Source organism: Melozone crissalis, unplaced genomic scaffold (genome assembly GCF_028551555.1).
Source record: "Melozone crissalis strain CALT ecotype California unplaced genomic scaffold, PUWL_Pcris_2 ptg000006l_1, whole genome shotgun sequence".
Lineage (NCBI taxonomy): Eukaryota > Metazoa > Chordata > Aves > Passeriformes > Passerellidae > Melozone > Melozone crissalis.
Genome location: NW_026535784.1, coordinates 14,323,210 through 14,351,183, shown reverse-complemented (window position 1 = coordinate 14,351,183; position 27,974 = coordinate 14,323,210). Strand labels below are relative to the sequence as shown.

The 27,974-nt window shown below is 38.7% G+C and overlaps 1 protein-coding gene across 4 annotated transcripts in view; it reads left to right on the top strand.

Annotated features, from left to right (window-relative positions):
• ZFYVE28 (zinc finger FYVE-type containing 28) overlaps window positions 1-27,974 on the top strand; it is a 146,332-nt gene that overhangs the window by 84,702 nt on the left and 33,656 nt on the right. For all 4 annotated transcript variants that reach the window (XM_054295080.1, XM_054295065.1, XM_054295058.1 and 1 more), the window contains exons 3-8: window positions 102-239; window positions 2,748-2,950; window positions 4,688-4,777; window positions 7,121-7,210; window positions 9,860-9,961; window positions 17,719-19,083. In XM_054295080.1, the coding sequence (XP_054151055.1) occupies window positions 102-239; window positions 2,748-2,950; window positions 4,688-4,777; window positions 7,121-7,210; window positions 9,860-9,961; window positions 17,719-19,083 (1,988 nt within the window). The remainder of the gene's footprint in view (window positions 1-101; window positions 240-2,747; window positions 2,951-4,687; window positions 4,778-7,120; window positions 7,211-9,859; window positions 9,962-17,718; window positions 19,084-27,974) is intronic.

The window sequence follows — 27,974 nt, the reverse complement described above, 5'->3', positions numbered from 1 at the left end:
AAGACCATGAGAGTTAAACACTGCATTTTCTATCTTAATGGGTTGGTACCTCACTATTTTCTATACAAACAGTATGTATGGTATCCTGTGTTTTGCTTCAGGATAATGTTTTGAACATCATAAACCAAATCATGGATGAATGCATTCCACATGAACGGGCCAACAGAGACTTCTGTGTGAAGTTTCCAGAGGAGATTCGGCATGACAACCTTGCAGGACAGCTTTGGTTTGGAGCAGAGGTAGGTCTGTCACACTGCTGTTTTTTGGATTAGTAGACACTTTTTTTTTATTGTGTAAAGCCATAAGAACCTTTTCAGACTTTTCTGAAAGAGGTACAAAAAAGAATTGCAGGGCAAAATAAACAAGAGGACTTGCTCTGGGGGTGCTCAGAGAAATGGGGTTCTTTAACTGTGGTTTTGGCTGGACTAAGAGCATACCAGATTATTTTCATAATTGTGTGTTGTCAGTAATCTATAGTGAAAAGCTATTCTTTTGTGGGTTAGCAGCTGAGTGATGTTTTTGAGTTTTTTTCTGATCAGCCATTTTGTGTTTAGATGATCTTAGAAACAAATAAAAGTGTATTAGGGAGTTTTAACAGGACAAAAGTTCATCTCCAACAAATAGAAGTGCATGCTGTCACTTTATTTTAATGCCTCTGTTATGCTATAATTCATCCTAAATATGCAACCTCAGGCTGTCATTTGTTGTATATAACTGCCTTGTTTCATGTGTATGCCAAAAATACAGTACTTCCTCTGCAGAACACTGAAGTCCACTTTTCTTCTCTTACCTGGTTTCTCTCAAAGACTTGCTTCTAGAGCAACCTGTGGGAACAAGGAATTTTTGTAGTGAATAAGCTTCTGTTATTTTAACCAAAGGAAGCCTGAAGTTTCAAAACAATATGCAAGATATTTATTTATTTGTACTGATGTCTTTGGCTAAAAAAAGTAAATCATTGTGGCATCTTTAGTGATAAACTCTTCACTTTCACTGGCCTGAAGGTGACTTAAGGTGACACCATGAATTTGTTGAGAGTGGGGTTAGTCCAGAAATCCCACCACACAACAACATGTGGTCTTATCAGTGTTGCCTCTCCTGTATTTGAAGCAATCCTTGGCCTCCTGTTAATATCCTTTTTTTTTTTCCTATCAGTTTCTCGTTCTTTTTCAAGTGCATGTTCTCCATGAAGATTTCCCATCTTGCTCAGTCCAATATTCCAATATGCCTCCATATGTTCTGTTTCTGAAACTTGCTTTGACAGTTGTTAATTGTAGGCTCCTCTGAGTCAGAGAAGTCTCAGATAGAATTTACAAAATTAATTTGGTATGTCAGTGCTTTGTAATCCTGTCCTGAGTCTTGTTTTATTCACTGATGCGTTATATGAGCTAAACCTGATTCCAAATCCAACTTTCACTGTGCAACCCTCAGGCTGGAGAGACCTGTTGGTTTCAGGGAAAGGAACATATGCAGTGATGATGTAATGCCAACTCCTACTGCTGTAGGCACTGTCCTCCTGTAAATTCATGGAGCAGGAAGGTTGTGTGAGCTTTATGAGTACACACTTCTGTCGTTGTCCGTACAATCACTGAGTTATCAGACTGAGAATCCTTCTCAGCAGGTAACACTTACTTTATCCACACTTCCCACAAACACTGCTTTGGCTGATAAGAAGCAAGAACATGATCTTCTCTGAGTGCCCTCAAATCAATGCATCAGACTGCTGAGAAAGGATCCCTTCTGGGACTGCAGGTCCCTCATACTGTGGCTCCCATCCAGAGGATGCCTGGGAGAGGGGGGTGACACAGCTGCAAATGGAGATTTAAAAAAGGGAAAAACCCCTGATCTTTGAGAACAACCTTGTATTTTCTCAGTTAGCAGAAGTATTTCTGCTAATGCAGCAGGTGTGATTTATATTGGTGCTCATTGTCTTCTAAATATAACCATAAAAGAATAAAGCCAGCAGTTGTGTTTAGTGGCAAGATCTTTAAAAAGTTTTATTAATGTGTTACAGTAAAAATCTACGGTTAATGTCTTTGTCAGCTGGTCAGAGAGAGTCCATGTATAATGCCTGGGGCAAGAAGTCTTAAATAGTTTCTTTCCAGACACTGGAAGGGAAGAATCACTCAGTGACCTGATTTTTGTGTATTATAATTTCTGTGGGAAGCAGGATACTGGCCTAACTGGATCCCTGTGTGACAGCCAGTGTGAGCAGTTTTGCTGTAAAAGACATCACAGTTGCAGAATTTGTTCTTTTTATGATGAACAGATTTATTTTACAACAAAATATCCAAATCAAACCTCAAATCAAACCAGTCCATGGACTGTAGCTTTGCTGGATTCCCACCTCTTTTATGCGCGGAATCTGAGTGTGCATAGAGGACCTATCCTACTAATGTTTATCCTACTAATCCTACTATCCTACTAATTGCCTAACCGGTGGGAGAATAACTTTACTTCTTCTGTCAGCACTGTGGTCACCCTAAGACATTCTTATTCTTCAACCTTTTCCTCTTCTCATGTCTCCCTGGCTGAGCTGCTCCCTAACCTTTTCTGTGAAAGCTTTTGACTCTTGACATACCAGCCTTAAATCTTTCACTTGTTTAATAATTTGCAGCCAACTGGGGCTAAGTCCTGCCCTTGTTCAAAAGCACATCTTATTAAATAGCACATCTTGTGCTTTGTTTTTGAGTATAGAAGGATTTTTACTTTCTAAAAACTAATATTTTCTCTCTTTGTGTCTTTCATAGTGTTTGGCTGCTGGTTCAATTATTATGAATCGTGAAATTGAGAGTATGGCCATGAGGCCCTTGGCCAAGGACCTGACCCGAAGCCTGGAGGAAGTCAGAAATATCATCCGTGACCAGGCCTTAAGGGATTTGAACCTCTACACAGAAAAAATGAAAGATTCCCTCAAGCATTTTGATGTCCTTTTTGCTGAGTTTGAATTAAGGTAAAAGAGATGAAGTAATTGTGTTGTGAGCCATGTCTTAGCCACTGCAGCTGTTTTTTGGCTTGTTGGCTTTTGGAAATTGACTCTTTCACTTTATATTCTTTGAGTGGAAAAAGGATGTAAATTTTTTATCATAGTATTTGAATTCTTTATTAATTTGTGTATTGTTAGATTTCTCCTTCCAGTGTAGCAATAATAAAAACTAAATAGCTTTTTAGCAATCAACATTTGTTCTCTCTAACTAAACTATAATCCCCCATTTGCATACTGGCATATGGCATTTGAGGGAGGATTTCCAAGACACAAAAGGAAACCATAAATCTCTTAATGTTTTCTTTGTCAGAGAAAAGGCAACAAATAGATGTTTAAAAAGAAAAGAATGGTAATGAATATTCTAGAGACAGAAGTTTTGTTCTCTTGTGCTTAGTGGTACAAGCAAGATCTATCTACCCAGTGAATTTAGGAAGACAAAATGAATTCTGATGGAGGAAGTGCTTTTACATGAACCATAATTAACCACAGGAAATCACTGATTTGAAAACTTGTGATTGAAGAATGACTTTGAGATTTATACCTTAAGTAAAAATAATTGCTTTTTGGGGTGATGCTTTTTTGCATCAAGGGTCACATTGACCAGTCTGGCACTGTGCTTCAGAGTGTAGCCAGCTACCTGCCTGTGTGTTAGATGTTTGTGGTGCTGGCTACAGACAAGATAATAGGCAGGATTATCTGTGGATCTAATATGGCACAGTCACTGCTGCCCTTAGCAGAACATGTTTCTTAGAATTGGGTAGTCTTTTAGTATTTCTTGGTAATAACCTATAGACTGTCATGTCCCACATTACTGCTTGCCCTTCCTCAAAGTTGTTATTCTCTTGTGTTCTTCACTCAGGGTAAGCAGGTTTTTTCTGATTAGAAAAGGCATCATTATTCTGGTACATTGCAATCACTTTAATTGAAAATGTTGTCTAAAAACATGTTTTTAAGTGTGGGTTTGAGTGCAGACACCAATAGCAATCAGTAACTGGTTCTTGGCAGTGTCTGTGCAGTTTTTGGCCTGTCAATACCACTCTCTATGTACAGCATTTTTCTTCACCATTGTTTTGCAAACAGCTTCTTCCCTTTCTGTGCTACTTGTATTCCACAAATGACCAATTAAGTAACACAGTGACAGAAAACCACTGAACTTCTACCAGTGTTTCTTACCTTGTTGAATTAGTGCTTTTGCTAGTAATTCCACACAGAAATAAGGCCAAATTTTAACTGTCATACACTGTGTCATCTGGGTAACTGAATTTTACTCGTCTCATTTCAGGTAAAATTATTGTAGATAAAATGTTTGGTTTAAGTCAGATTTTTTTTATTGAGGAAATGCAGAGTGAACTATTTTGTCTTTAAGATGGGGCAGTAAAGATCCTTCCAAGGCACTGTGCCACGCAGTAAAGGGTTCTGATAGCTAAATGCTATTGTAATTGCATCATTGTATCATAAATGTGCTATAGAATTATAATATTGCTAAATTATTACTGACTTCCGCTGCCGCAATTCCACTTCAATAAGTAATTTGGCTGTGTTTCTCATAGATTCTTACACAGTTGAGTTTTCATAGTGAGTGCTGTTGAAATAAATACAAATTGGTGCAGGAAATCATCTTAGGTTTCTAAGATGATTCCTCCTAGGTTTGGTTTATTGTTAAAGCACGTGAAACAGTGGTACATTATTTTGTAATTTTTGTAGTTACGTGTCAGCCATGGTACCTGTGAAGTCTCCAAAAGAATACTATGTACAGCAAGAGGTTATTGTACTGTTCTGTGAAACTGTGGAGAGGTAAGTTAAGGATTAGATCTTAAATTTTGTTTGCTTTGTCTGAGTTTTTATTGCAGTGCATTAACTATTAATATTGAAGAATTGTCCTAAAACACCAGGTATTTTGCTTTTCTGGTAAGTATCCAAATTCAAAGGTATTAAGCATGCTTGGCAGGCACAAACCTGTAGTTTTTTGTTTTCTACATTAAAAAATACAAAACAAAACACGAGAGTTAATCCAACAATAACTGTATTGTTGGTATGCCTAGTTACAGAAGTGTACATGAAGACTCAGCATTTAAATAAGCTTAGTCTGTTCAAGGCATCAAGACTTAATGATATTTCATGCAAGAATGCATGGAAAGATGGTTCAAATAATCTGTGAACCTCCACTGATTTTCATTAAGAACTCATAAAAGCTCTTGAAAATCTGAAAGGACTGGTCTTTGGCTCTATATATATGAAGGGACAATGATGAAAGAAATCAATTCAGCAATCCATGAGTTCTTCTGGAAGTATAAAGTGCCAAGAAAAGTGTGAATTTGTAATATACTGTGTTGAACAGCTCTTTTTCTTCTCCCTTGTGACAGATTTACTAGCCTGCAGATGGGCAGTAGAGGGGAGCAGCATGTGAAATACTCAGCCGAAGTGAGGCTTTGAGCAGTGCAGCACTGTTCTTAAAAGAAAATTAGTGAATTATGTTCTGTGTAGAATTATTAGATACCAGTTGACTGTAAGAGGCCCTTAGGATAAGTCTTGGTTTCACTGTGATGTCAGGAGAACTTGGGAAGCAGGACCCTGGGCCTGGTGTGATCAACCCTTTCATCAAGGAATGGAGGAGTGCAGAGCACGCTGCCACGGTCTGTATGTGGCACCAAGATCAGAGGCATTTTGGGGACAGGATTACAACTCAGAAAGGCTCACAAGTAGGAGGAATTACCTTCCATCAGTCAGGGAGTACCACACATGCACACGCTCACCTGTGGCATACACATGTCCAGCAGAGGCCACAAAGATGAGGAGAGGTCTGGAGCATCTCTCTTAGGAGGAGGGGCTGGGGGAGCTGGGCCTGTTAGACAGCAAGACTGAGAGGATCTGATCCATGCACACAAATATCTCAAAGGTGTGTGTAAGAGGATGGTGCCAGGCTCTCTTCCATGGTGCCTGGCGACAGCACAAGGAGTAGCAGCCATAAATTACAACAAGACAAGTTCACACTAGCATGGGGAAGAATTTCTCCAGTTTGAAGTGGCAGAACAGTTGCCCATGGAGGTTGTGGAGTCTCCCTCTATGGGGACATTCCAAACACACAGGATGTGTTCTTGTATCACCTGGACTGGCTGATCTCCAGAGGTCCATTCCAACCCTGACAATTCTGGGATTCTGCATTTGCCCAGTAAGAGGGCAAAAATCCTAAAAGCTGGTTTCTTACTTGTAGCTTTTGGGAGTCTGTCTGGGCTGTAGGAAGGAGCAGGGGGTGAGGATGGGCCACACACCAGTGTGTCCATCCACTCTTGGCACCAGCCAGGGTTTGCTTTTTGTGGTTGTGTCCCATCCACCCCCAGCAGTACTGGCTGGACAATGCTGACAGGGAATAAGAAAAGTTATTTCCATTCTTTGGGGAACCAAAAGCAGCATTCATGTGCAGTTTTCATTGCAATCTTAAACACTGATAGAACAAGTCAGAGAAGAAATTTGAAGATGTTATGAAACATATGGTAAAATCTGAAAATTGTGAAGAAACTTGGGAAATACAGCAAAGTAAAAAAATCCAAGCAAAGTGGAGTTTAGTTTAAAAGGGGCTTAAGACATTTGAGAAGTTATTTGAGGACAATGAAGTCTCCCTCAAATATGAAATCCTTAGACTTCAGTAAGTTATAGTGTAGAACTGTGCTGTTCTTGGGTGGTTTTTTGTTAGTTAAGGGGGAGACTGACCTTGATAATTAGAGCAGTTTGTGTTTGAAAATGAAACCAAGTACTTCTGCTATTACTTTAAAAATGTTTCTTTAATTTGAAAAATTGCCAGCACCAGTGGTTTTCAGTATCAAGCTGAAGCTTGACATGAAATAGTAAATACAGAAAATTTCATAAAAGCGAATTGTGTTTTGAATGATGATAAAAGCTTTAAATGCTTAAAGGGATTTTTTTCTTGCCTTTATGTTTGTATTATACTATATTTTTCTTTAAAGCAGAGACTTAAGCAATCTGTTATATATATAGTGGTTTAGATTGTACAAAACCAGTGCATGAGTTAAATACTATCAGTTTGGTTTGGCTTATAACAAATTTTTCAAACTTTTCCTTAGTGAAATGTGTTCTTCATGACTTTGATGTCTTACTAAATAACTTTATTCTTCTGCTTAGAGCCTTAAGGCTTGGATACCTCACTCAAGATATGATAGATGACTATGAACCAGCTTTAATGTTTACAATTCCAAGATTAGCCATTGTATGGTAAGTAATTTTTAACTACTCTCTGCTCTGCCTCATTTAAAGGTTTATTGAAGATTTGAAGAGCTGTGTTTAGAATTTTGATGGTCTGTCTTTCACACCTGATTTTGCTTTAACTTTCAAAAAAAATTAAAGAGGAGGATTGTTTTGTTCTAAATCATTACCAGTTTAATGTAGAATAGCAAGACAAAAAAAAAAAAAAAAGGTAGGTCTCTAAATAGAGCAGGCAGGAACAATTGATCAGGCATCCACCAGCCAAATTTAAAAATTAGGAACATTAGTCTTTGTAATGTCATGTTGTCAGAAATGTTTTTTGAAAGCACATATTTTGTGACACTCAAAAATACGATGACTTAAGGATACAAGTCTTGAAAACTACAGATTTTCAATTAAATTTGTGGGTTTTTTTCTCAATGACTCTAGGTTCAGAAGGAATTATCATGGCAAACTGCATTGTAACTGTTGAGTTAGGTGTATTTCTCTTGAAGGAAAGTGTTAACAATTGTAACTTTTGTGTTGATTTGTGCCCTGTATTGACCACTCACCTGAACTGACAGTGGTTTTGCTTCATGCAGTTTTTGCAATATTGAACAAATCAGATGCATTTTTCCTAATGAGTCTTCATGGTTTACTAAGGCAGCAGTTTCTCTGGAGTAAAGCCAGCATATTTTTAATATTTTACCATTGTGAATGTTTTACAGTTAGCTAATATAAGTAGGATAATTGAGGGAAATAAAAACCCTCAAATCCTGAGTGTAATACACTTCTCCTCAGGAAATCCCTGTGGCCTTTTGTTCCTGTTAAATGGTATATTGTCTCTAACTGTCATTCTAAAAATAATAACAGTAATAATCTGGTTATTGGAAGACAACAGGAATGTGAGAACTCAGGTTGAAGCTGCTGGAAGACACAATGAAGGAGAACACACCAACACTAACTGAAAAACCAGGGCTCTCTGGCAAATAGATCATGTCTATCCCAAATTACAAAGAAGGATAGAGAAGAAGAGAAGACGTTTAAGTGCTCCTAATTATCCAGTGATAAGAAACTAGATGACTGTCATGAAGTATCACAGAGCTCTTTCAAATGTTACGCATGTACAGAAGCCATTTCATAATATTTTTTTTCTGTAGTGCTCTAGCCCACTTTTTTTTTTTTTAATTTTTTCCAAGAGTTAAATTCTGTGGCAAGCAAACTGCCTGAAAGCCAAAGGAACAGTGACTTGCATCAGGTAGAAGTTTGAGGAGAGTAGCCTTGAGCTTTCACTGGGCAAAGCAGTAACATTTGCTTATGCAGAACAGAAGACATGAGTCAGCAATAACTGCTTCACTTCGTGGCAGCCTGCTTGTTGAAGCTTGGCAAGCATAGAGAAAAAGATAAAATTATGTGTCCCTGGCAACAAGATAATTTGTCTTAAGCCACAAAAAAAAAAAAGTGACTTGCAAAGAAAGCAACTTTTTCTGTCTGTCCTCTTCCCTGCTCCTGCCCTCAAATCCCTAATCCTCTGGTCTTTTTTTCTAATACTTCAGAGGAATTCCTATATCCAAAGTGATATCAGCTTTGCTGCTGTGTTTCAGAGAGTCTTTGGTGGTCACACAAGTGCTTGCTAGGGAGAGGCTGGGGACCAAAAGACTTTGACTTGTGTTACTCTGGGTGATTTGGGTGCTGGATAGCTCTCTGGAGCAATATGGAGTTTAAGTGTAAGGAAAGTAATGTGCCTTTGAAATATCGTGGGTAACAGAGCACTGACACCATGGGCAGGAAGGGGAAAGTGGCTTTGGAGAAAGAAAACTGATGAAATCTCAGCTGTGAGGGTGGGTTGCCTTTGGGAAACATACATTGCTTTTGCAGTGGGCAGAGGATGAAATAGTTTTAAGCAGAGTGGTGCCTTTGGGAATCCTCTCAGACCCACTATGGTGTGGCACAGCAGATCTGAAGGTGAATTTTGTTTAATCCATGGTACACAAACAGGTTTGGGCAGTGGTGGTTTGGTCAGGAGGAGCTGTTGAGATACCTACAGTGAAGTACCTGGAGGCTCTCAGGATTGTGAATTTACCTCTTTCCAGGGAAATTTGTACAAATGCTGAATTGATTTAAAAGCATGGTTTCTTCTTAAGAAACCATGTGATTAAGGTGATTAAGAAAATCTGTTTCCTTTTTTTACCGTATGTCAATACAATGTTATATTTATCTTGGAGGTAGAAAACTAGGAGCTCAGGAGTCAGCTACCTTACCTTGAAATTATAGACTGAAAAGGAAAAGCCACCTGCAGTATCTCAAATCAGTGGCCCTCCCCCAATGTACTTGATAATAAGTTTCCCTTGTGGGGTTTTCTCTGTGTTTTTCTTGGTTTTTTTTTTTTTTTTTAAATTCAGCTGCAGCAATGCAATAAATGTGTGTTCTTCCCTTTATGCTTCCATTGCTTTTTCTGCCATGTTTAAGAAAGGGGAACAGAGTGGAGACGATCTTTTTCCTGTTACTTTAAATAGCATCTAATTCTAGATGTGGGTGAATAAGACAAAAATAAGATAACGAGATGTAGTTAAATGTTGTTCTAATGTTTATGTACAGTTGCTTTTCTGACTATTCAGTGGTTGCTCTGTGTAATAAAATTTTCATTTGTGTGTGTTCATGCATGTGTTTGAATTACAGTGGCCTTGTTGTCTACTCCGAGGGACCATTAAACTTGGACCATAAACCAGAAGATATGTCTGAGCTCTTCAGACCTTTTCACACTTTGCTAAGAAAAATAAGGCAAGTAATAAATGATAGTTGTAATTGCTTCTCTTCTGAAGTGAAAATCAGAGTCCTGAAAACTCATAAATGCTTTAAAAAGTGTTTCTGTTTGCTGTGTTAACCATAAACAGCATTTTCCTCTCATCAGCTTGATATACCCATGAAATAACTAAATGTAGGTTTTCATTTCATGGTAGTTTTCTGAACTTTTAATCTCTGTGATAGTTTCTTTTTTTTTTTTGAGTATCATTTTATAGCATTTCACATTTTCCTTCTGGTTAGATGATGCCTGAAGTACTAAAGTTAGAGTTTATTTTTGGGAGATTCTGTTTCTAATTAGCATCCATGTTTCTGCTTAACTAGGTTTATTACATTTTCTTGTTATGCTATGATGCAATACCCAGATAATTCTTAACCTAATAGAAATGACTATCAGTTTTTCATATTGTAAATTTGTTTTTTACAGGATGAATCACTTTATACTTCTTTCCATAGTGCTTCAGTGTGGGTTACCATTGGACATGTGGGCTTTGGCTCAAGTATAAAGAACATTAAAATCTTGTTTCCTTAGCTGAGGTTTTTAGAAGACTGATCTGTTACTTTGGAGAAATTGAGCTGTATCTTTAAAGGATCTTTATGTTCACTCTTCTGGTATTTTATCTGGGTGTTAAAAAATTTTCTTAATCCATAAGCCCTGTTATTTTCTTAAAATTCAGATTTATAGAGCAACTGCAACTTTTGTTCCTAGAAATAATTTGAAAGGTTGGGGTTTTTTCCCTGTGTCCAATTTTCAGCAGTTTATTGCCTTCCCTGGATGTCATAGTGACAGTCTGATACCAGAATAGCTTTCACATAGTTTATATCCACATTGATCTCCTCTCATCCCTTAGAGGTGAGGCATCTCCTGAGGGAATGTGAGCTCTGTCAGGGGTGGTTCAGAGGGGAGCTATTTCTGAAGTTAGCCTTTATAAATATCTAGACCACATCCTTGTGTGTCCCTTGAAAGCTTCCTAGTATTTTTGTCTAGAAGTCTTATTTTTAGGTACATTAGTGATATTCATATTGAAATCTGAGAATTAAAATTGATAAATGAACATGTTTGGTTGGTTGGGTTTTTTTGAGTAATCGTGGTAGTTTAAAACACTGGGTAAAGAATAACAACATGAACTGAGGGGCAAAACTTGAAGTTAGAAGGAGGAAAAAGCTTTGTTGGTACTGAAGCTTGAAAAGTCCATGAAGTTTACATTAAAATACCTTATTCCCAATATGTGGCTATTGCAGTTATTTTCCCCAGCATTCCACTTGCTGTCTAAAGCCAAAAAGATACTTAAAAGCTAATATTCTTCTCATAATCTGTATTTTCTACTTTATTTTCCTCATATTCCACAACGTGGAAAATGAAAATCAGTGAAGTCAGTGTATTGCTCAGCCCATTTAATTTTCATTTAATTTGCATTTTTTACTGTGAATGTAGCTCTGGGGTTGAAAACAAATTTGTAAAATCCTTGTTTGTTCAATAACTGCAGTTTTCAATGCAAACTTTAAAAAATAGAAATCCTTCATATTCAATTTTGGCAAAGTTCTGATATGCTTTAAGACTTGTATTTATTCTGTAAAGGAAAGGGAACATTAAAAAATGTCACTTCAGTTGTCTGGGAGACAAAGTTGGCAAAGTGTTCTTACTGAGATAACATCTATCAGAGCAAAAATTCAAGCAAGAAGTAATATGAAATTCCAGGTCTGGCAGTCTCTGAATTGAAGGAACTCTAATACTGGCAAGAACTGAGCTCAGAAAGATCCTTTAGTAATAATCTTGAATGGAAAATACATTGAATGAAAATAACAATGAGATGCAAATAAGTGTGCTGTTCATACAGAGTAATTGAATTTATTTTAAAAGTCCCTCAGCTGTGTAGGGTTTTTTTTTCTTATAATTTTTTTTTAACTCATCAGGCTGCAATCCATACTCTGTGAGAAGGTTCTTAGAAACCTATGAAGAAGATGTTCTGCTCCCCAACAAAGGAAGAGTGTTTTTCCCTGGAGTCTTTCTCCAGTCTCCAGCACCAATAGTTAAGGCATGAAAACAGATTCAGAAGTTTGCTGTTAAAAACAGCTGCATTTTGTGTTCCAGTTCTGTGCCTGTTGTAAGAATATAGAACATCTTACTGCAGAATGTGATCACATCCCAGTGAATTTCTCTGTAAATTTCTGTAACTTTTTAGCCAACTAAGTATTTTAGCTCATGGAGTAACATCATAGAGCTGATTATTTTGTAGGATTACAGGTAATTAATTTTAAAACTGTATTATCCTAAAATATCCGTAAGGCAAAGATAAGTACTGTATTTAATTATGTTTATCCACATAATTAAATCAGAGCTAGCAGAGAAGATAAATATCTATTAGGTATGAAAATTTTTGGTGTCCTACTGGTGGCTGACAACTTTGAAAACAATAGAGATTGTTGAGACTCTGAGAAAAAGCAGTAAAGGTTCTTGCTGAGTTTTTGGAAAGGTTGAGCAGCAAATTATGGCTTTGAATGTTTTAATTAATAAGCCAGGTGCTTGTGTTGACTTTTATTTTGTATGTAAAATATTAGCATTACATCTACCAAAGCATAATTATATAGTGGTGCTATCCCTGTGCCTTTGAAACAAAGGTGTTTGAACCATTTCTGCCAAACTGCTGCAGTCTGCTTAGGAAATACCCAGATCACATCACCTGCTCTGTGCACAGATATGTCACTGAGGGCCTGTCACACTGAACATTCTTGTGATAAAGCACTGCCTATACTACATATGCCTTTGAGGCTGCTGTACAGGGATTTTCCAAAGTCAGCAAACTTGGGATTTTGCAGCACTCCTTTATCCTGCCCTGTTTCAGAGCTCTTTGCTTTCCTGGTGCTTGTTTCTAGACCATTCCAAGTGATGGCAGGGTCCCCATGGATTTTGGTGGTGCAGAATCAAGGAGGTGCACATCAAGTGGTGCAGAATCAAAGAATCATGCCATTTTAAATACACTGAAACCTTTCTGTATCATTGACTAGAAATTAAATGTAGTATGCATCCTCTCTGTGTTTTAAATAATTGGGTGGGGCAGTGTAAATTTGTTTTCTTTACATTAAGTGTGCACTGGGAGAAAACTGGATTAGTTTTTCCGAAGTGGCTGTGTTCAAAACTTTGAGTTGATTCAAACCTGTGGCAGTAAAGGAGTGTCAGTGCAGTTTGTCACATACCTCAGTGTTGGTTTCTCAGTGTGGGTGTGTCAGACACATCTGTGGACTTTGGTGAGCAGGGCACAGCAGGAGTGGGGGGATGTGTGTGGCATCTGTGTACCTGCAGCAGGCTCCTACAGTGGCAGCTCCTTTGGGGCAGCTGGCTGTGCTCCCTTTGGAGCATGAACTGAAGCACAGGCTGGCAATGGAAATTAAGCTGTTCTCTGACAACAAGGCAGTTTAAAATTCTGGTCAGAATAGGAGAAAGTTAATGGAGAAGGCTTGAGGAATGTGCACGTTTGTGGCCCTGACCTCTGTTAAGCTGGACTTGTCTTTAAAGACATCTGGCCTCATGTCTTTGAAGTTTTTTTGTCATTTCTGTACCCTGGATATTGGCAGTAGAAATGAAATATGCTCATTGGTTCTGCAGTAGGCAGAGCAAATCCCTGCTGCTGCTTGTAACAGGCAGAGCACATCTGAGGAACTTGCTTTGTTTTTCTGAGAGTAGCTGTAACTACTGAAAGAAGAATGTTCCTCCTGTTTTTAAAGCTAGATTGCCTTTCTGTGATACAATGCCAAAAAGAGTAAAAAAGCAGGTGAAACCTCAACATGCACTTCTTAAAATTCAGTGTTTTCTGAAGCCCCTCTGAGAAGAAAGTGCAACTGCTGCTCCTCAGGGTGGATTGCAGAAGCTGACTTTATCTGTGCCTTCTGAATAATGGAAGCAGAGGGAGAAATCCTTTTTGTCCATATGAGCACAATGAGTTAAAGCTTCTTCTGCAGAAAAGAAATGAACCACTGAAGCAGCTACAGTTTAATTAAAGCTTAAAGTTTACTGATGATGCCTGATGTTCACTTTTTTAGTGGTGAAATGTCACATTTCTTTCCATATATTGGTTAACATTCACTTTCAGTATCTTCATAGCCATTTTACAACATGACAGATTGGCAGTGAGTCCTGTATAATCTAATGTACAGTGTCTCTAAAAGGTACCTGTTGTTCAAACATTTGTCATCCTTAAAAATGATTGGTGAATCTGGGGAATTTTTAACCAGAGAAGTGAAGGTAATTACTTGAACCTCTTTTAGAATAAGCTATATTTGTTAATAGCAAAATTTCCTGTGTTTGGATTAGGAAAATGAGCATATTCCCTTTGAATTTAAAGCAGGATTATTTTTCTACTGAAATTACAGGGCTGGTAGACTACCATGTGTAATTCAGCTGGTTATGTTATTCTTCCAAGGCTGCATGGATCTGACTCACCTGAAAAGACATGAGGATTGTCAGCTGATTCCACTGGTGGTGGTTGTTGTTTAACCAGGCTTTATTTACTATCCTCAAAACTGCATACTCTTAAATTTTGGGGTGTTGTTATTGGCAGAAATAGAATTTATTACTCAAGTCCATGGAGCTAGCTAGTATAAAGTAAATATGTGTTTCCAGCCCTGAATTTACAGTGAATGTGTGAAACCTGTGTTGGATAAGTCTGAGCAGCCAGGCTCTCTGAGCCTTTGGAAAGGAAGCAGAGTAGCTCTGGACACCGAGACATGCAATAATCCTGGGTGCTGCCATGTGGTGTTCTGTACTGAATAAAACCCCAGAATAGATGCTGCATGTCCAAAGATTCAATCTTAGGTTTTCCTGGGCCCAGTGGATCATTCTCAATTATGCTGATGGGCTTGGATGGAAAGCAAATTCCTTTGCATGTTGCTGGTGCAGCCTCCGTTTGTAGAAGTTGCTCATTTCCTTGTTTTGATAACTTGTGTGTGACTGTGGTGTATATGGAGAAGGGTAGCTGATGTTTAAGCACTTTTCTGTTGCTCAGTTGCTGACACACAATTTTCAGTTTGTGCAAGAAAAGCTCCCTGTAGATTGTGGAGCACAGGGATGCTGCCTTGGTTCAGAGATTCCTGGCTGCTGGCAGCCATGAGGATGCACTCACAGGGATCCCTGTGGGTCTGTCCTGTGCTTTTGCTCTTCCTTAGGACCCATGAGGTGCCAGGATTCTCTACTTGATGGACCCTGGCCCAACCCAGAAATTTCCTATGTCTTTATGCATTTGAATATGTGAGGGACAAGCTTAAACCCTTTGCTGTTACATCTCTGTGCTTACTCTTGTTTGTTTTTAACAATATCACATTACTTTATGTTTATAAAATTCTACATCAGTGTTTCTTCACGAACACAATGGAAATTCATAATGCAAAGCCTCATGGCAGCAAGCATGTTCTTCTATGTTTTTTTCCATCCTATTGGTATAATTATTTCTAAAATAACTGATAAGGTGTTATCAGTACATACTGTGTAGACAAAAGTAATGTATAGGTATTTAAAATGTTCTAGTATGTTAAATAGCAATACTGCTTTATAGCTTATTAGGCAGGTGGGTCTAACAAAGATTGCCCATTTTCCTTTCTTACTTTTTTATGACTAAAAAAATGATCAAACCTTAGATTTGAAGATGCAGATATAATGATTCTAGGAAATTCTGACTTCTGAGTTACAGAGTGTGAAGAGGGGGAATACAATACTGCAATTGTTCTTACAAGTGGTACTACTGGAAGCTTAGAGCTTTTTTCAAGGTCGTATTACTCATATAAAGCAAGATTTTTTTAAAGAAATAAAATGTTAATTGTGTGCAATGTACATAGTCATAATTTTTTTCTGACTTGAGAATGTTTGTCTTAACTGTTAGCTTTTTCAAACTGTAGGTAGCTGGTATACAGGTCAGATACTAGTGATGTAATGTACATTTTGAGCTATTTGAAAAATTGGTAGTACTTGCAAAAATATTTGATCTTTGAGTTAGAAAGCTAAGAATGTAAACCATTTACTGGAAATCAAGGTGTGAGATGTATTGAATGGTGGGTTTTGGCCTCTTTTTTATACCAAAGTTACTCCTTTAAGGGAATTCTTTTAATATGTGCTTATTATTATTATTACTACCACTACTACTACAGCTGTATGTTACCTGCTTACAAATTATTCCTAAACACATGAGGAATAATGGACTCCTAACCTCTGTTGAACAGGTTTTGCTTTTCCCATCCATTCTTTTATGCTAAAATACACTTACTGATCTTTGGAAATAGTAGCAGCAGTTCTTGACAGAGGATATTTGTATATGTGACTTCTTATTGAGAAGGATAATGTAAATCAAATTCAGGCCTAAAATTACATGCTGCTGTGTCTGCAGATTTGTTTTTGAGTTATCAAGCACTTAATAACACTTTGTTTTCAGGTGCCCATAGTCCTAAACTGCAGTACTGAGGACACTTGGTAACACTGGAGATGCTGCATGTCTATAGAAAACACAGTTTGCTGAATTGCTCAGTGTTTGCTTCCAGCCCTGCCTTGTCCTTAACATCATACAGGAGCTTTATTTAGTTCTTGATGACCTGGTGTTGTGGTTTAACCCTGGATGACAGCTCAGCCTCATGCAGCCAACTTGCTTACCCTCCAGTGGGTCTGGAGAGAGAAGCAGAAGAGTAGAAGGGAGAAAAGTCATGGGGTGAGATAAAGACAGTTTAATGGGTAAAGCAAAAGCCCCAGACATGCAAAGCAGAGCAAGGAATAAACTCAGCACTTTCCCAGGCTGAATTCAGCCATGCCCAGGACAGCTGGGCTCCATCACACATAAGGGTGCCTTGGGAAGACAAATGCCACCACTCCAAACAACCCTCCTTCCTCCTCCATCCCCAGCTTTATGTCCTGACCTGATGCTATCTATGTGGTGTGGAATATCCTTGGGTTATGTGGGGCCAGCTGCCCCAGCTGTGTCCCCTCCCAGCTCCTTGTGCACCCCCAGCCCCTCGCTGCTGGGGTGGGGTGAGGAGCAGGAAAGGCCTTGGCTGTGTGTGAGCCCTGGGCAGCAACAACACAAACACCCCTGGGTTATCAGCACTGCTTCCAGCACAAATCCAAAACACAGCCCCATAGTAGCCACTGTGAAGAAAATGAAGTTTATGCCGGACAAAGCTAGAAGATTGAGTTCAATGTTTGAGGCAGGAGAGAGCCAACTTCCAATCCCAGTTTCAGTGATCTGGCTTCCAGATACCAGTGGTGTATAAGCAATATTACTGTTTTATTGAATTCTTTTATCTGACAGTGTAATGCTGTGAAACTTCTGCGGTACTCTTTTGCAGAATAATTTTCTGAATCAACTTGAAGGATGGAAAATTGGTTTGCTAATCAAAGTCAAATTTGTGAATTAAAAAAGTAAAATGATGAAATAAATCTAATTGTGGGTGACATTTTCACTATAAATGATGGGGAGGGGAAAATTTCCATTTTTATGTGTGTTTTGGTTTATTTTGAGGCTTCACTGCAAGCATGTATATAATTTTATGCCCTCTATTTGCATGAGTAATCTCAAATTCAGGCATCAGTAGTCACGTGCTCTGGATATGAATGCCAAATGCACTAAATAACACAGTCAAAAGTATTCTGTGCCCTCAAGTTCTGGATTTCTGCACTAACAGTAAAAGCTTTTTTAAAATCTGTGACATCAATGCCTCATGATTGTAAATGACAAGTGATGTGTGTATTTCTCCTTTTTCAGGGATCTCCTTCAGACGCTGACCGAGGATGAGCTGCACACACTGGAACGTAACCTGTGCATCTCCCAGGATGTGGATTTTCCTGTCAGAGCAGATCCTGAGGTACCCTCTGTCATTGCACCAGGCATAACTGCAGCTTTGCCTCCTAAGGAACTTTCAGCAAAAGCTGAGAACACAGAGGCTGAGCTGGCTTGTTCCATGCAGTATGATGAGCAGGAGCTGGAGCAGCTGAACAGGATGGTGCACAGAGTCGGCGATGAAATGTCTTCTCTGCTTTCCCCCCCGAGCATCTGTCAGTCTCCAGCTCACAGAGCTGGCCTAAGAAACAGTTCTAGTGCTGAAGCTTCACCAACAAGACACCATCTTGACAACTTAACTGATGAAGAGGACAGAGTGTTTTTTATGGATGACCTAGATGGAGCAGGAGAAGCCCTGGCAGGGTTGGATTCAGTAAGTGATACTTTTGCTTGGGTGAATAACCCTTGCCACGATTCAAAGCAGAACCTGCAATATAGAGATGCTTTGCTTTATGAGAACGGCCATCAGACCGAGGAAACTTTGCTTTTAAAAGATGCTGAAAGTGACTTAAGCAATAATAACAATGTTGAAGATGGAAAACAGATGCCTGGCATTTCAGTTCCAAACTCATGCAGCTGTCTGGAAGGGGCAGACTCACAGTTATACCTCAATGGCTGGGATGCGTATGCCGACGACGCGGAAACGGCAGAAGTGATCGCGCACAGGACAGGGGGAATGAAAATATCTGCTACTGTAATATTCAATCCTAAATCTCCTTCTAGCTCAGAATCCCCAGTAACAACCCCAGAAGCAGCTATTAGCTGTATTCCTGGATCTGCTAATCCATTAGCAAATGAGGAGGAGGATGAGTCCCATAAACTCAGTATAGCTGCCACAAACTGTCTGATTAATTCCTGTGTGTGTTGTGGCAGCTGTGAAGACAGCAGGGAGGACGGTGTTGAAGGTTTAAAGACTAAACATTCTGCAGGAGGTGTTGTAAATGCTTCATACACATTAGTAAAGTCTAAGGAAATGGACCATGTAGATAACTTGGACAGTTCAGTCCCCGAGCAGGAAACATTAAAACCTGAAACTTCTGCTTTGTTAGCAGAAAGAGACTTTGGCAGTGAAGAGCAAAAACTGCCAACCTCCTCTAAGTGCCTGGCACATTCCTCAGGTTCACAGGTAGAAGTAGGGAGTGACTCCCAAGGAGAAGCAGAGAGCATCTCAAGTCAGCAGAAGAAGTGGGAGAAGAGGAAACAACCGTGTGATAAAAAAATGGACTACAATGAAGATACTAGTAGTGAAAGGACAGCAAAGGAAGATGTAAAGTCAAGATCTAGTTCAAGGTAAGAGCAACTTGATGTCTTGGTAGTAATTTGCATGTACATAAATTCCTGTACCCTTCTACTGCAGTGATTGGTGTATTGTTAATGTTGATTTTAAGGACAATAGTGTTGCAGGATTAAGGAATTTATCCATATATATCTTTTCATGCAGGTAGCTTTTTATTGGACCTCAGCTTTACTGCAAAAGATTTGGAGATCTGAATTTTGATCATCCAGTGTCTCTGTATCATTGAAATCAATGTTACATTACCTGCTTAATGTATCCAGGAGGGCACTGCTGCTAAATAGTACTGGGTCATTACTTCCCTTGTCCTCTGCTGTTTTATAGGAGAAGTGTGTCTGGCAAATACTAAAAAGTTAACTTTTGCATCAGTGCATGGGATTAAATTGTTATCTAAACACATTTTACCTTGGCTTCATTTGAGAGAAAGGGGATGATGTGACCATGTTGCCTTTGGGCACAAGTGTACCTGTGGATGTGTGTGTGCTGAAGGAGCCTGACAGAGTGCAAAGGTGGCTCTTAAACCTGTTGGACCATTTCAGCCAAAGTTGATAGAAGAGTGGAGGTCATGGATTAAGGTTCTGTATATTTAATGACAGTAAGGAACTTAACTTGATAACAGGGAGATAACATCATAATACTTGTAATAAAGAAAATGCCACACTTCAGCTCAACTTTGATTAGACACGAGGGATCTTACATAGATCAGTAGAAAACCTGACTTCATTTTGGTTTACTGTTTAGAGGATAACCTGTTTTGTAGTGAATCCTCAGTTTCCCTGAAGTATTAATATCATGAAGCAGAGGGAAGACATTAGAGATAAGTTACCTCTGTACTTCTGTGACAACTGTGTGTGTTTCTGTGTGTGTGTGATGCAGACTCTCCCATTTTGTTATGTTCACAGAGTTCAGGGTAACACAGTGGAGGTAGCTTGAACCACAAATATAAAAGCTACAGAAATAAGTGTACCAATTGAATTATGAAATATTTTACTGGTAGTGGAAATAGAATCATGAGTTCTTTAGCTTGGACCTAATTGCTTTTACAGGTTAAATATGACTTAGCACATCCAAAACTCGACTTATCTTTTTCATTATTCTGACTATTTGCTGTCTTAGGCTTGCAAGTATGATCATATTCAAGGCCTTACAACAGGGTTTCTAAGTGGAGTTCATTTTAAGATGTAATTCACAAATCCCTTTGACATTCCATGATTTTGCAGCACTTCAAATGAAATACTATGTAAAAGTAATCATTGTGTCTAATCAGTTTTCTCATAAATAATACAAAATTCAGACTCTTTGTCTACCAGTTTTTGCCTTGAGTAGGATATTAAATGAATTTTTGAGAACAGGTCTGTAAAATTTAATAAAATTATATATATCTGTAAGCTGCTATTTCAGCTTCGCATGTTTTATGAATGTAGTAACTTCTCCACTGTCTTATCCAGCCTCTGCTAATATTGTTTAAAACTTTATCTGAGAATTATCCTTTTACAGGAAGTTCTGTAAGTCTGTCTTCCTGTTTGCTTTTGTGTGCTCCTGATTCCTGTCTGGCCTCGCCTGCCTGTTGTGATTTTGTAGACCTAAGTCACGTTTTGTCAGTCTGGTTACTTTTTCAGATTGGAAAAGTCAGAGCCTACTTGTTCAGAAGTTGTCCACAAATTGTCCATAGCTTTGATCATGCCTTATCTCTTGCCCTAAGCAATTTTCAATTATACCATTTCCTCTTGGCAATAAGTGAATCAGAACTGCACTTACTCGAGGTATGAGCAAACTGTGGATGTGCACAGTGCCATAATTGTTTTCAGTTGTTTTTCAATGGTTTTCAGCGTTTGACTTGGAATTCTTACTAAGCGGTGTGCTGAGGTTCTTTTTGAAGTTGTCTACTAAAGCCCCAAGATGTTGCTTGTGGTCTCAGAGGCTGTCATTCTGTATCTGATGCTAAAGTTGTTCTCCATGTGTTTACCTGTTAAGTCTTGCTGTTTTAGTACATGTTACTCACACTTTGGGGGGCTGGGCAGTTGTGCAGTCTCTTTTGGTTGATAATAATTTTACACTGGTAGTAACCTGTCAGAGCTCATTGCTTTCCCTGTTTTTGAACATGATGCACAAAACCAAAGCTCCCAGGGTGCTCAACAATGAAATCTCACCTTTCTGAGAAGTGATTGTTTACCAGCTTCTCCCAGTTTGTGATTAAGAATTATCTGTCCTTTTTGAGTCCCTCCCTCTTGTGCTGTAGCTCCTTAGTTTTCCTAAAAGCCCTAAGTGAGGTATTTTGACAGAACCTGTTTAAAAATCCAGAGGCTTGACAGATGAGTCACCATTCTTCACAAACTTCTTGACCCCTTCACAGAGCTCCCAAGAGGTTTCCTCTGCAGAAGTCGCCTTACATCTTCCCAGACAGACCTTCATATTGTTGTCTACTTATTTTAGCTTTGGATACATTTAAAGTTGCTTGGTATGATAATCAGGCTCACAGAGCTAGAGCTGTTTGAATCCCTATGGAGTCCTTTTTTTTAGGGATGGCCAACTTTAGACTCCAGGCATCAGGGAAGTTTTAAAGGAGAGCTTAATACTTCATCTTATTCATTCTTGAGTTCTAAAACTCTTGGGTGAATGTTTTTGAATATCTTGTTAACACATTAGTTGGATTTTCTGTTTTCACCATAGCCTTTTACACAGATACTTTGTTGATTACTTCTTCTAATTAGCTGTATTCATTTTTGAGACTACAGTACATCTGTTATGAGTTGTCAAGTATTCCACCTTTGCAGCAGTAGAGCAGTAGGGATGGAGGTATTTTGTTACTAGATTGTTGCTACTTTATTTGGAAGCATTCTAATACAACTCCTTAGGTATATTCTGTGAAAGATGGAGATGCTGGGGTTCTACTGAGAACTAGATTAAAAAGTTATATGTATATATATAGGATAGGTATATGTATATATAGGATAGATCCTATTTTTGCCTTAAATGTGTGTGTGTATATATATATATATATATATGTATGTATGTAAGATTGGGGTCTTGCCTGTGAATCACTAGTCATGTTATCAGGAAAAGAGATAATTCAGTTCCAAAACTTGTGGACCTTTCCTTACTCATGCTGCCTGGGCAATGACTAATCACTGCTTTTTGATGATATTTTTAAATTGGCAGATCACATTAGGCTTCTGTGACTGCTCCCTATTACATGCTTGTGAATGCCAGCTTAACCATAGGGAAAATGTTGGAGACAGTAGATTATTTTCAGAATGATGGACCCATTAGCTAGAACAATAAGCAATCTCATACACATGGAATAGCTGCAGGATAGGCTCATTTATCAAGCTGATAAATGTATTTACTTTCTAGTTACTGTAAGTCACCAGGTAGAAGAAAATTTTCTTTCCCTTTTCTGAATAAAGCAGCTCTTAAATGTGACTGTTGTGATAAAACCATTTGTTTTAGTAAGTCCAAACTATTTTACTACACAATATGACATTATAGGTGTAATTTCTGTGATCCAGAAAGGTTTACCCTAATAATCCTTGTATCTGGAATAGCTGGTATTTCAGGCTTCTCTGTCTAGCCTCAAAATTCAGTGGAGTTTAAAATAAAGATCAAACACTCTTCCACTAAAGATTTCATAGAATCATAGAATAGTTGGGGTTGGAAGGAACCTTAAAGATCTTGTTCCAAACAACTACAATGGGCAGGGACACCTCCATGGAGCAGATTGCTCAAAGCCCTGTCCAAACTGTCCTTGAACACTTCCAGGAATGGGACCCTTGCAGATTCTCTGGGCAACCTGTGCCAGGGCCTCACCATCCTCTCAGTTGAATTTCTATCTATCTAATCAAAACCTTCCCTCCTGCAGTTTGAAGCCACCCCTCCTCATCCTGTCACTCCCGGCTCTTGTAAAAAGTCTCTCTCCATCCTTCCTGTGGGCTCTCTTCTGGTACTGGAAGACCCCAGTTAGGTCACCCTGAATCCTTCTCTTGTCCAGGCTGAAGAATCCCAATTCTCTCAGCCTTTCCTCATAGGAGAGGTGCTCCATCCCTCTTGGTGGCCTCCTCTGGACTTGCTCCAACAGGTCCAGGTCCTTCCTGTGGTGGGGCCCCAGAGCTGAATGCAGTGCTGCAGAGTGGGCAGAGGGGCAGAATCCCCTCCCTCACCTGCTGCCCACGGTGCTTTGGGTGAGCCCAGGACAGGGAGGTTTCTGGGCTGGGAGTGCCCATGGCTGGGTCATGTCCAGCCTCTCAGCCACAGCACCCCTAGGTCCTTCTCAGGGCTGCTCTGGATCTGTTCATCCCCAGCCTGGGCTGGCACTGGGAGCTGCCCTGGGTCACCAGCACTTGGTCTTGTTAGAGCCCAGGAGATTGCCATGGGCCACATGTGGAGCTTGTCCAGGTCCCTGGGGATGGAGTCCTGTCCCTCAGGTGTGTCAGCTGCACATGGACTGAGGGTGCACCCAATCCCTTCATCTGTGTCATTAATGGAAATATTAAGTAATTCTGGTCCCTGGAGGGACACCACTTGTCACTGATGTCCATTGGGATTTGAGCCATTGCCCACTGCCCTCTGGATCTGACCAGCCAATTTCTTATCCATAAACAGTCCATGCGCTGCATCCATCTCTGTCCAGTTTGCATCCAAGGATGTTCTGAGGGACTGTGTCAGAGGCTTTAGAGAAGTGCAGCTCAATGACATCCCACAGCCCTTCCCTTGTGGCTGATGGAGTCACACCATCACAGACAACCACCACTGGCTATTGACAGGTCTCTGCTGCTTGGGTTTTTAAGTGTTACCTGATTTGATGTCTTTCTTTGTTATTTGCTTGTATCTCAAAGATATGGAACAGCAACAGCACACAAGTCTTGGGCAGCAGTGCTGATGAGATGCAAATAAGAGAAAAGCATTAGCAAAGATGCAGTGTCTGACTTGCTGAAGGGACAAGGTGATAAATAAAGGCTGTCATGTAACAAAACAAGCAGTTAAAGGGGGAAAAGCCATGTAAGAATAGAAAGTAAGATGATAAAACTACAAAAACCCCCACCATTTGGTGTTTTGGAGTAAAAAACAATGTAAGTTAACCCCACAACCAGGCTTTATTTAAATCTCTATCTAGTATTCCTTGTTTTTCAATCAGGAGCAAGCTATACAAATTCTTTCTTTTAAATGTTCATTTAAATGTAAAATTATTCATGCTCTTTCAGAGAAGAAAGAAAACTACAAAGAGGGAAGATATTTTTTGTATGTGTTTTGTAAATATTTGTCTTTCCGTTCTTTCTGGAGCTAAGGAGTCCATGTAAACCTGCTAATGTTTTATGAAGTTTGGCAACTTGTTTGATGTTGTCATAAAATGCTGGTGTTTTCATGTTTTAGTCTTAAATACCTGGTTCCATTGCATGTTTGTTTATCTACAATACTGACCTCAGAACAGTTCTGATATAAAAAAAGGGATTATTAAGTGTAGTTTCTCTTTTCCACTGCAGGTCTGTTTAAAATGTCTACCTTGAGTTTTACAATTTTTTTTTTGCATTTGCCTTGATCTGTTTGAATGTATTCTTGATGAAGCCTTTTGCAGTGACAGTTTTCAAAAGGAGCTGCAGTTGGTAGTGAGGAGAATTTCTTACCTTCACCCTTCCTGCAAGCTCCAGCTGTGTCCAGCAGCTGTTGGATGCTGGCATTGTTTGCATTTACTTGTGGGGACTAAAAATCAGAATATTTTGCCTTTTGCTTTTGCAGTGTAAGGAGGAAGAATGAGGTGTCCTTGGAAGAGCATGTTTTGCTATTTGTTGATCTATATTGCAACTCTAGAATAAGAGGAATAATTAATTCTTGAGCTTGGTGTTCAAGTTATCTCTTTTCTTAGTCTTTCAATTCTTTAATCCTAAATTGTATATATTGTACAATATTTATATATTACAATAGTCTATTGCAATATATTAAAAATCTTATTTCCTCAACATATTAGAATAACTTCATTAAAAAATGAACACCTGTTTCAGACAGTTGGTTTCTAATTTTGATTTTTTTGGCCTGTACTTTATTTTGTTCACTCCTTAGCAACATGTGATGTGTGCACATTTTCTGTGCAGTAACTTGAAGATAAGTCATTCCACCTTTATAAATGCATGGAAAACAGCCATTCAGCCATTTGTATTTGGAGGATGGCTAACATTTGCTAAAAAAACCAAAACTAAATTAACAACAAGTACCTTGCTTGCTTGTCTGAGTTTCTAGCTTTTCTACAAGTATTCCTTTATCAAAACTAAATTAATTGATATTAAAATTCAAATTAACTTGATTAAATGTCTTAAATGTATGCTTTTCTAGAATATTGTCTTCACAGTAAGATTTAAGAAAATGGTGTATATTTTTACATGAAAATGTTGGCTTTTCTATGAAAAATTAGGGACAGCTGTACAAGTTCACGTAAACAAAAATGTCTGTTTATTGTCTTGTACTGATTAGTCTTTTAACTGGCTGTTCAGGAGAAAGAAAAATTCTCATCAAATATTCTTCTTAGCAAAAAGTAAATAGTACTTGATTGGGAATCAAACATCAGCCTTTTAACTGCAAAACTTCCCTTAAGCAATCCTTTATCTGGCTGTTGATTGAAGTTCTTTGTTCCTCTTCTAGTATTCTGTTTATTGCCTTTGTGCAACTAGCCAAATTCAGATTCAATATAAATTAATTGTTTCAGTCCTTCCTCCCCTTCTTTTTAACAACACAGGTCTCAAATTTGAAATGGCAGTGTTTTACCTTGCCTATTGAACTCTGATTTTGTGCAGTATCCTATAACACCACTGCTGTTATGAAGCTTTGGTGTCACTCTTTTATACCAGCTTCCCTTTTACTAGGTCCACATATCAATTAAAGCAGGGAACCGTATTAGCTTTCAAAGTAGGGATTCCTGAAATAACAAGTTAACAAGTTTTAAAAGATAATTTTTGAGTGGATTTGGTGTGACACATGAGGCTTTAGTCAGCCCTCATGTAGTGAGCCAGTCAAACAATACTTGTGCCAATTAGCTATTGTAATATGAAATGTAATTGTATTCAATTGGTAGCATTTATGAAGGAACTGTCCCCTGAAGCAGAGGTTTAATTAAATGTGAGAGGCTAGAAACACATTCCAGTAGAAAAAAGCATGGATAAAATAAAGGTGGCTTTCAGTTTGTTTTTTCTTTTTAGAATAGTTAGAAAAGGTGACCAACAGCTTTCAGTGAAGGGTTCATTGGTTCAGTCTGCCAGTATTCCATGAAAAGAGGCAGCCATATCATCCCATGGCACTTTGCTCCATGTCCTCAAATCTTTATTCTGTAATTTTGTCAGAAGTGCTGAAGAATTATGTTTTGATGAGCATGGATTGTGGTTTTATCCAGTGCCAGAATGCAATTTTTAAAACAGCACTGTAGGCGTTTAAAACCTACAAACGAAGGAAACTTTTGCCACATTCCCCACTTTAAGCAGGCCTATGAGTCCCAATCCAAAACAACATTATTGCAAATGAGCATGATGTCGTGAAGCTCAGGTCAGCTGTGGGCTGATGTGGGAAGGAAGGGTTAGCAGCTCCCAGCTGCAGAATGTGGCTTTATGCACAGATTTTCTCTTATGGTTGTGCTAATGAGTGTGTGTGCTGAGCCATCATCAGTTAGTGATGGGAATCTTGAGATGGGAAAAACAGGTCAATTCACCTCAGGATCTACCTGCACCTTAGAAAAACAGAGAGGATCTTCAGCCAGATACTAATAAGAAAAAAAACTACAGTTATCCCAAGACTGTGTGTTCTCAGAGGGAAAGCAGTGATTATTAAGGAGTTTTTTAAAAAGCTAGTTAGTATAACACTTAGAAAGTATAAAACAGTTATCATTATTGGATTCCCATTTCTTAGTACTAAATAAACACAGAACTTATGTGAAGAGTTACAGCCTGAATATGAATCAGTAATAAACATTGTTAATCATAAATACTGTTTCCAGTACAATGAGTCAGTCTATGTGGATACACAGGAATGAGAAAATGTTTCTGTGTTGTAATTGCCTGAACTACACATAGTTTATTACAACAAACAAATGTCTGTGAGTGTGGTTTGTGTCAAGTGTGTTCAAGCAGTTTGCATTGCCAAGTGATGACTGACTGGATGGATTTCTCATCCTGAACTCAGCAGATTGTTCAGCCTGGTCAGGTTGGTGCCCCAAGAGAAAAATGAAGTGGAAAATGAAGGCATTTATAAAGCAGTTTAGAATGGCAAACTGGGTTAAGACAAGGCTTAAAAACTGGTGAGATGATGAAACTGGTGAGAAGGAGTTGTGCTGACAGGAACTGGCATGGAGTGAGAGAAGATTGAAATGAGAGGCAAAGAAGTATGGAGAAGAGATGAGGTGAGGCTTACTGCCTGTTGAGAAGACATTTGTAGAGATGAAAGTAAAGATAGCATTGAGATGATTGATAATGCCAGCTGGCTGTGGGCCATTAATGTTCATCATGCTCACTGGGTTTACTTACCATGAAGGTGTTTTATTGCTTTGCCTTCTCTCTCAGAATGTCCCTTCCACATAGATAGCTGATGATAGAAAGGGATTTCATGTCTTGGATCAATGTTGGTAATAAATAATATCTGCTCTTAGCAGAGAGGTGTTACTTTAGGGTGGTGCTTGCTTTGGTTTATGTTTTAGCCTAGAGCATTTACATTCAACTCCCAAAAAACATGTGTGAACTTTTGAGTTCTTGGGAAAAATGTAAGCCCTTTGGGCTCTCTGTAAGAACTTTAAGTCTTAAATTCTTTAAAACAAAGTGAAAAACTAAGAACCTAAGAAAATTGAATTTAAGTGCTTAAATACTGGTAACTGAGATATTTTGATTGGACTGCAAATATAGCAGGCAGAGCTTCACAGAAA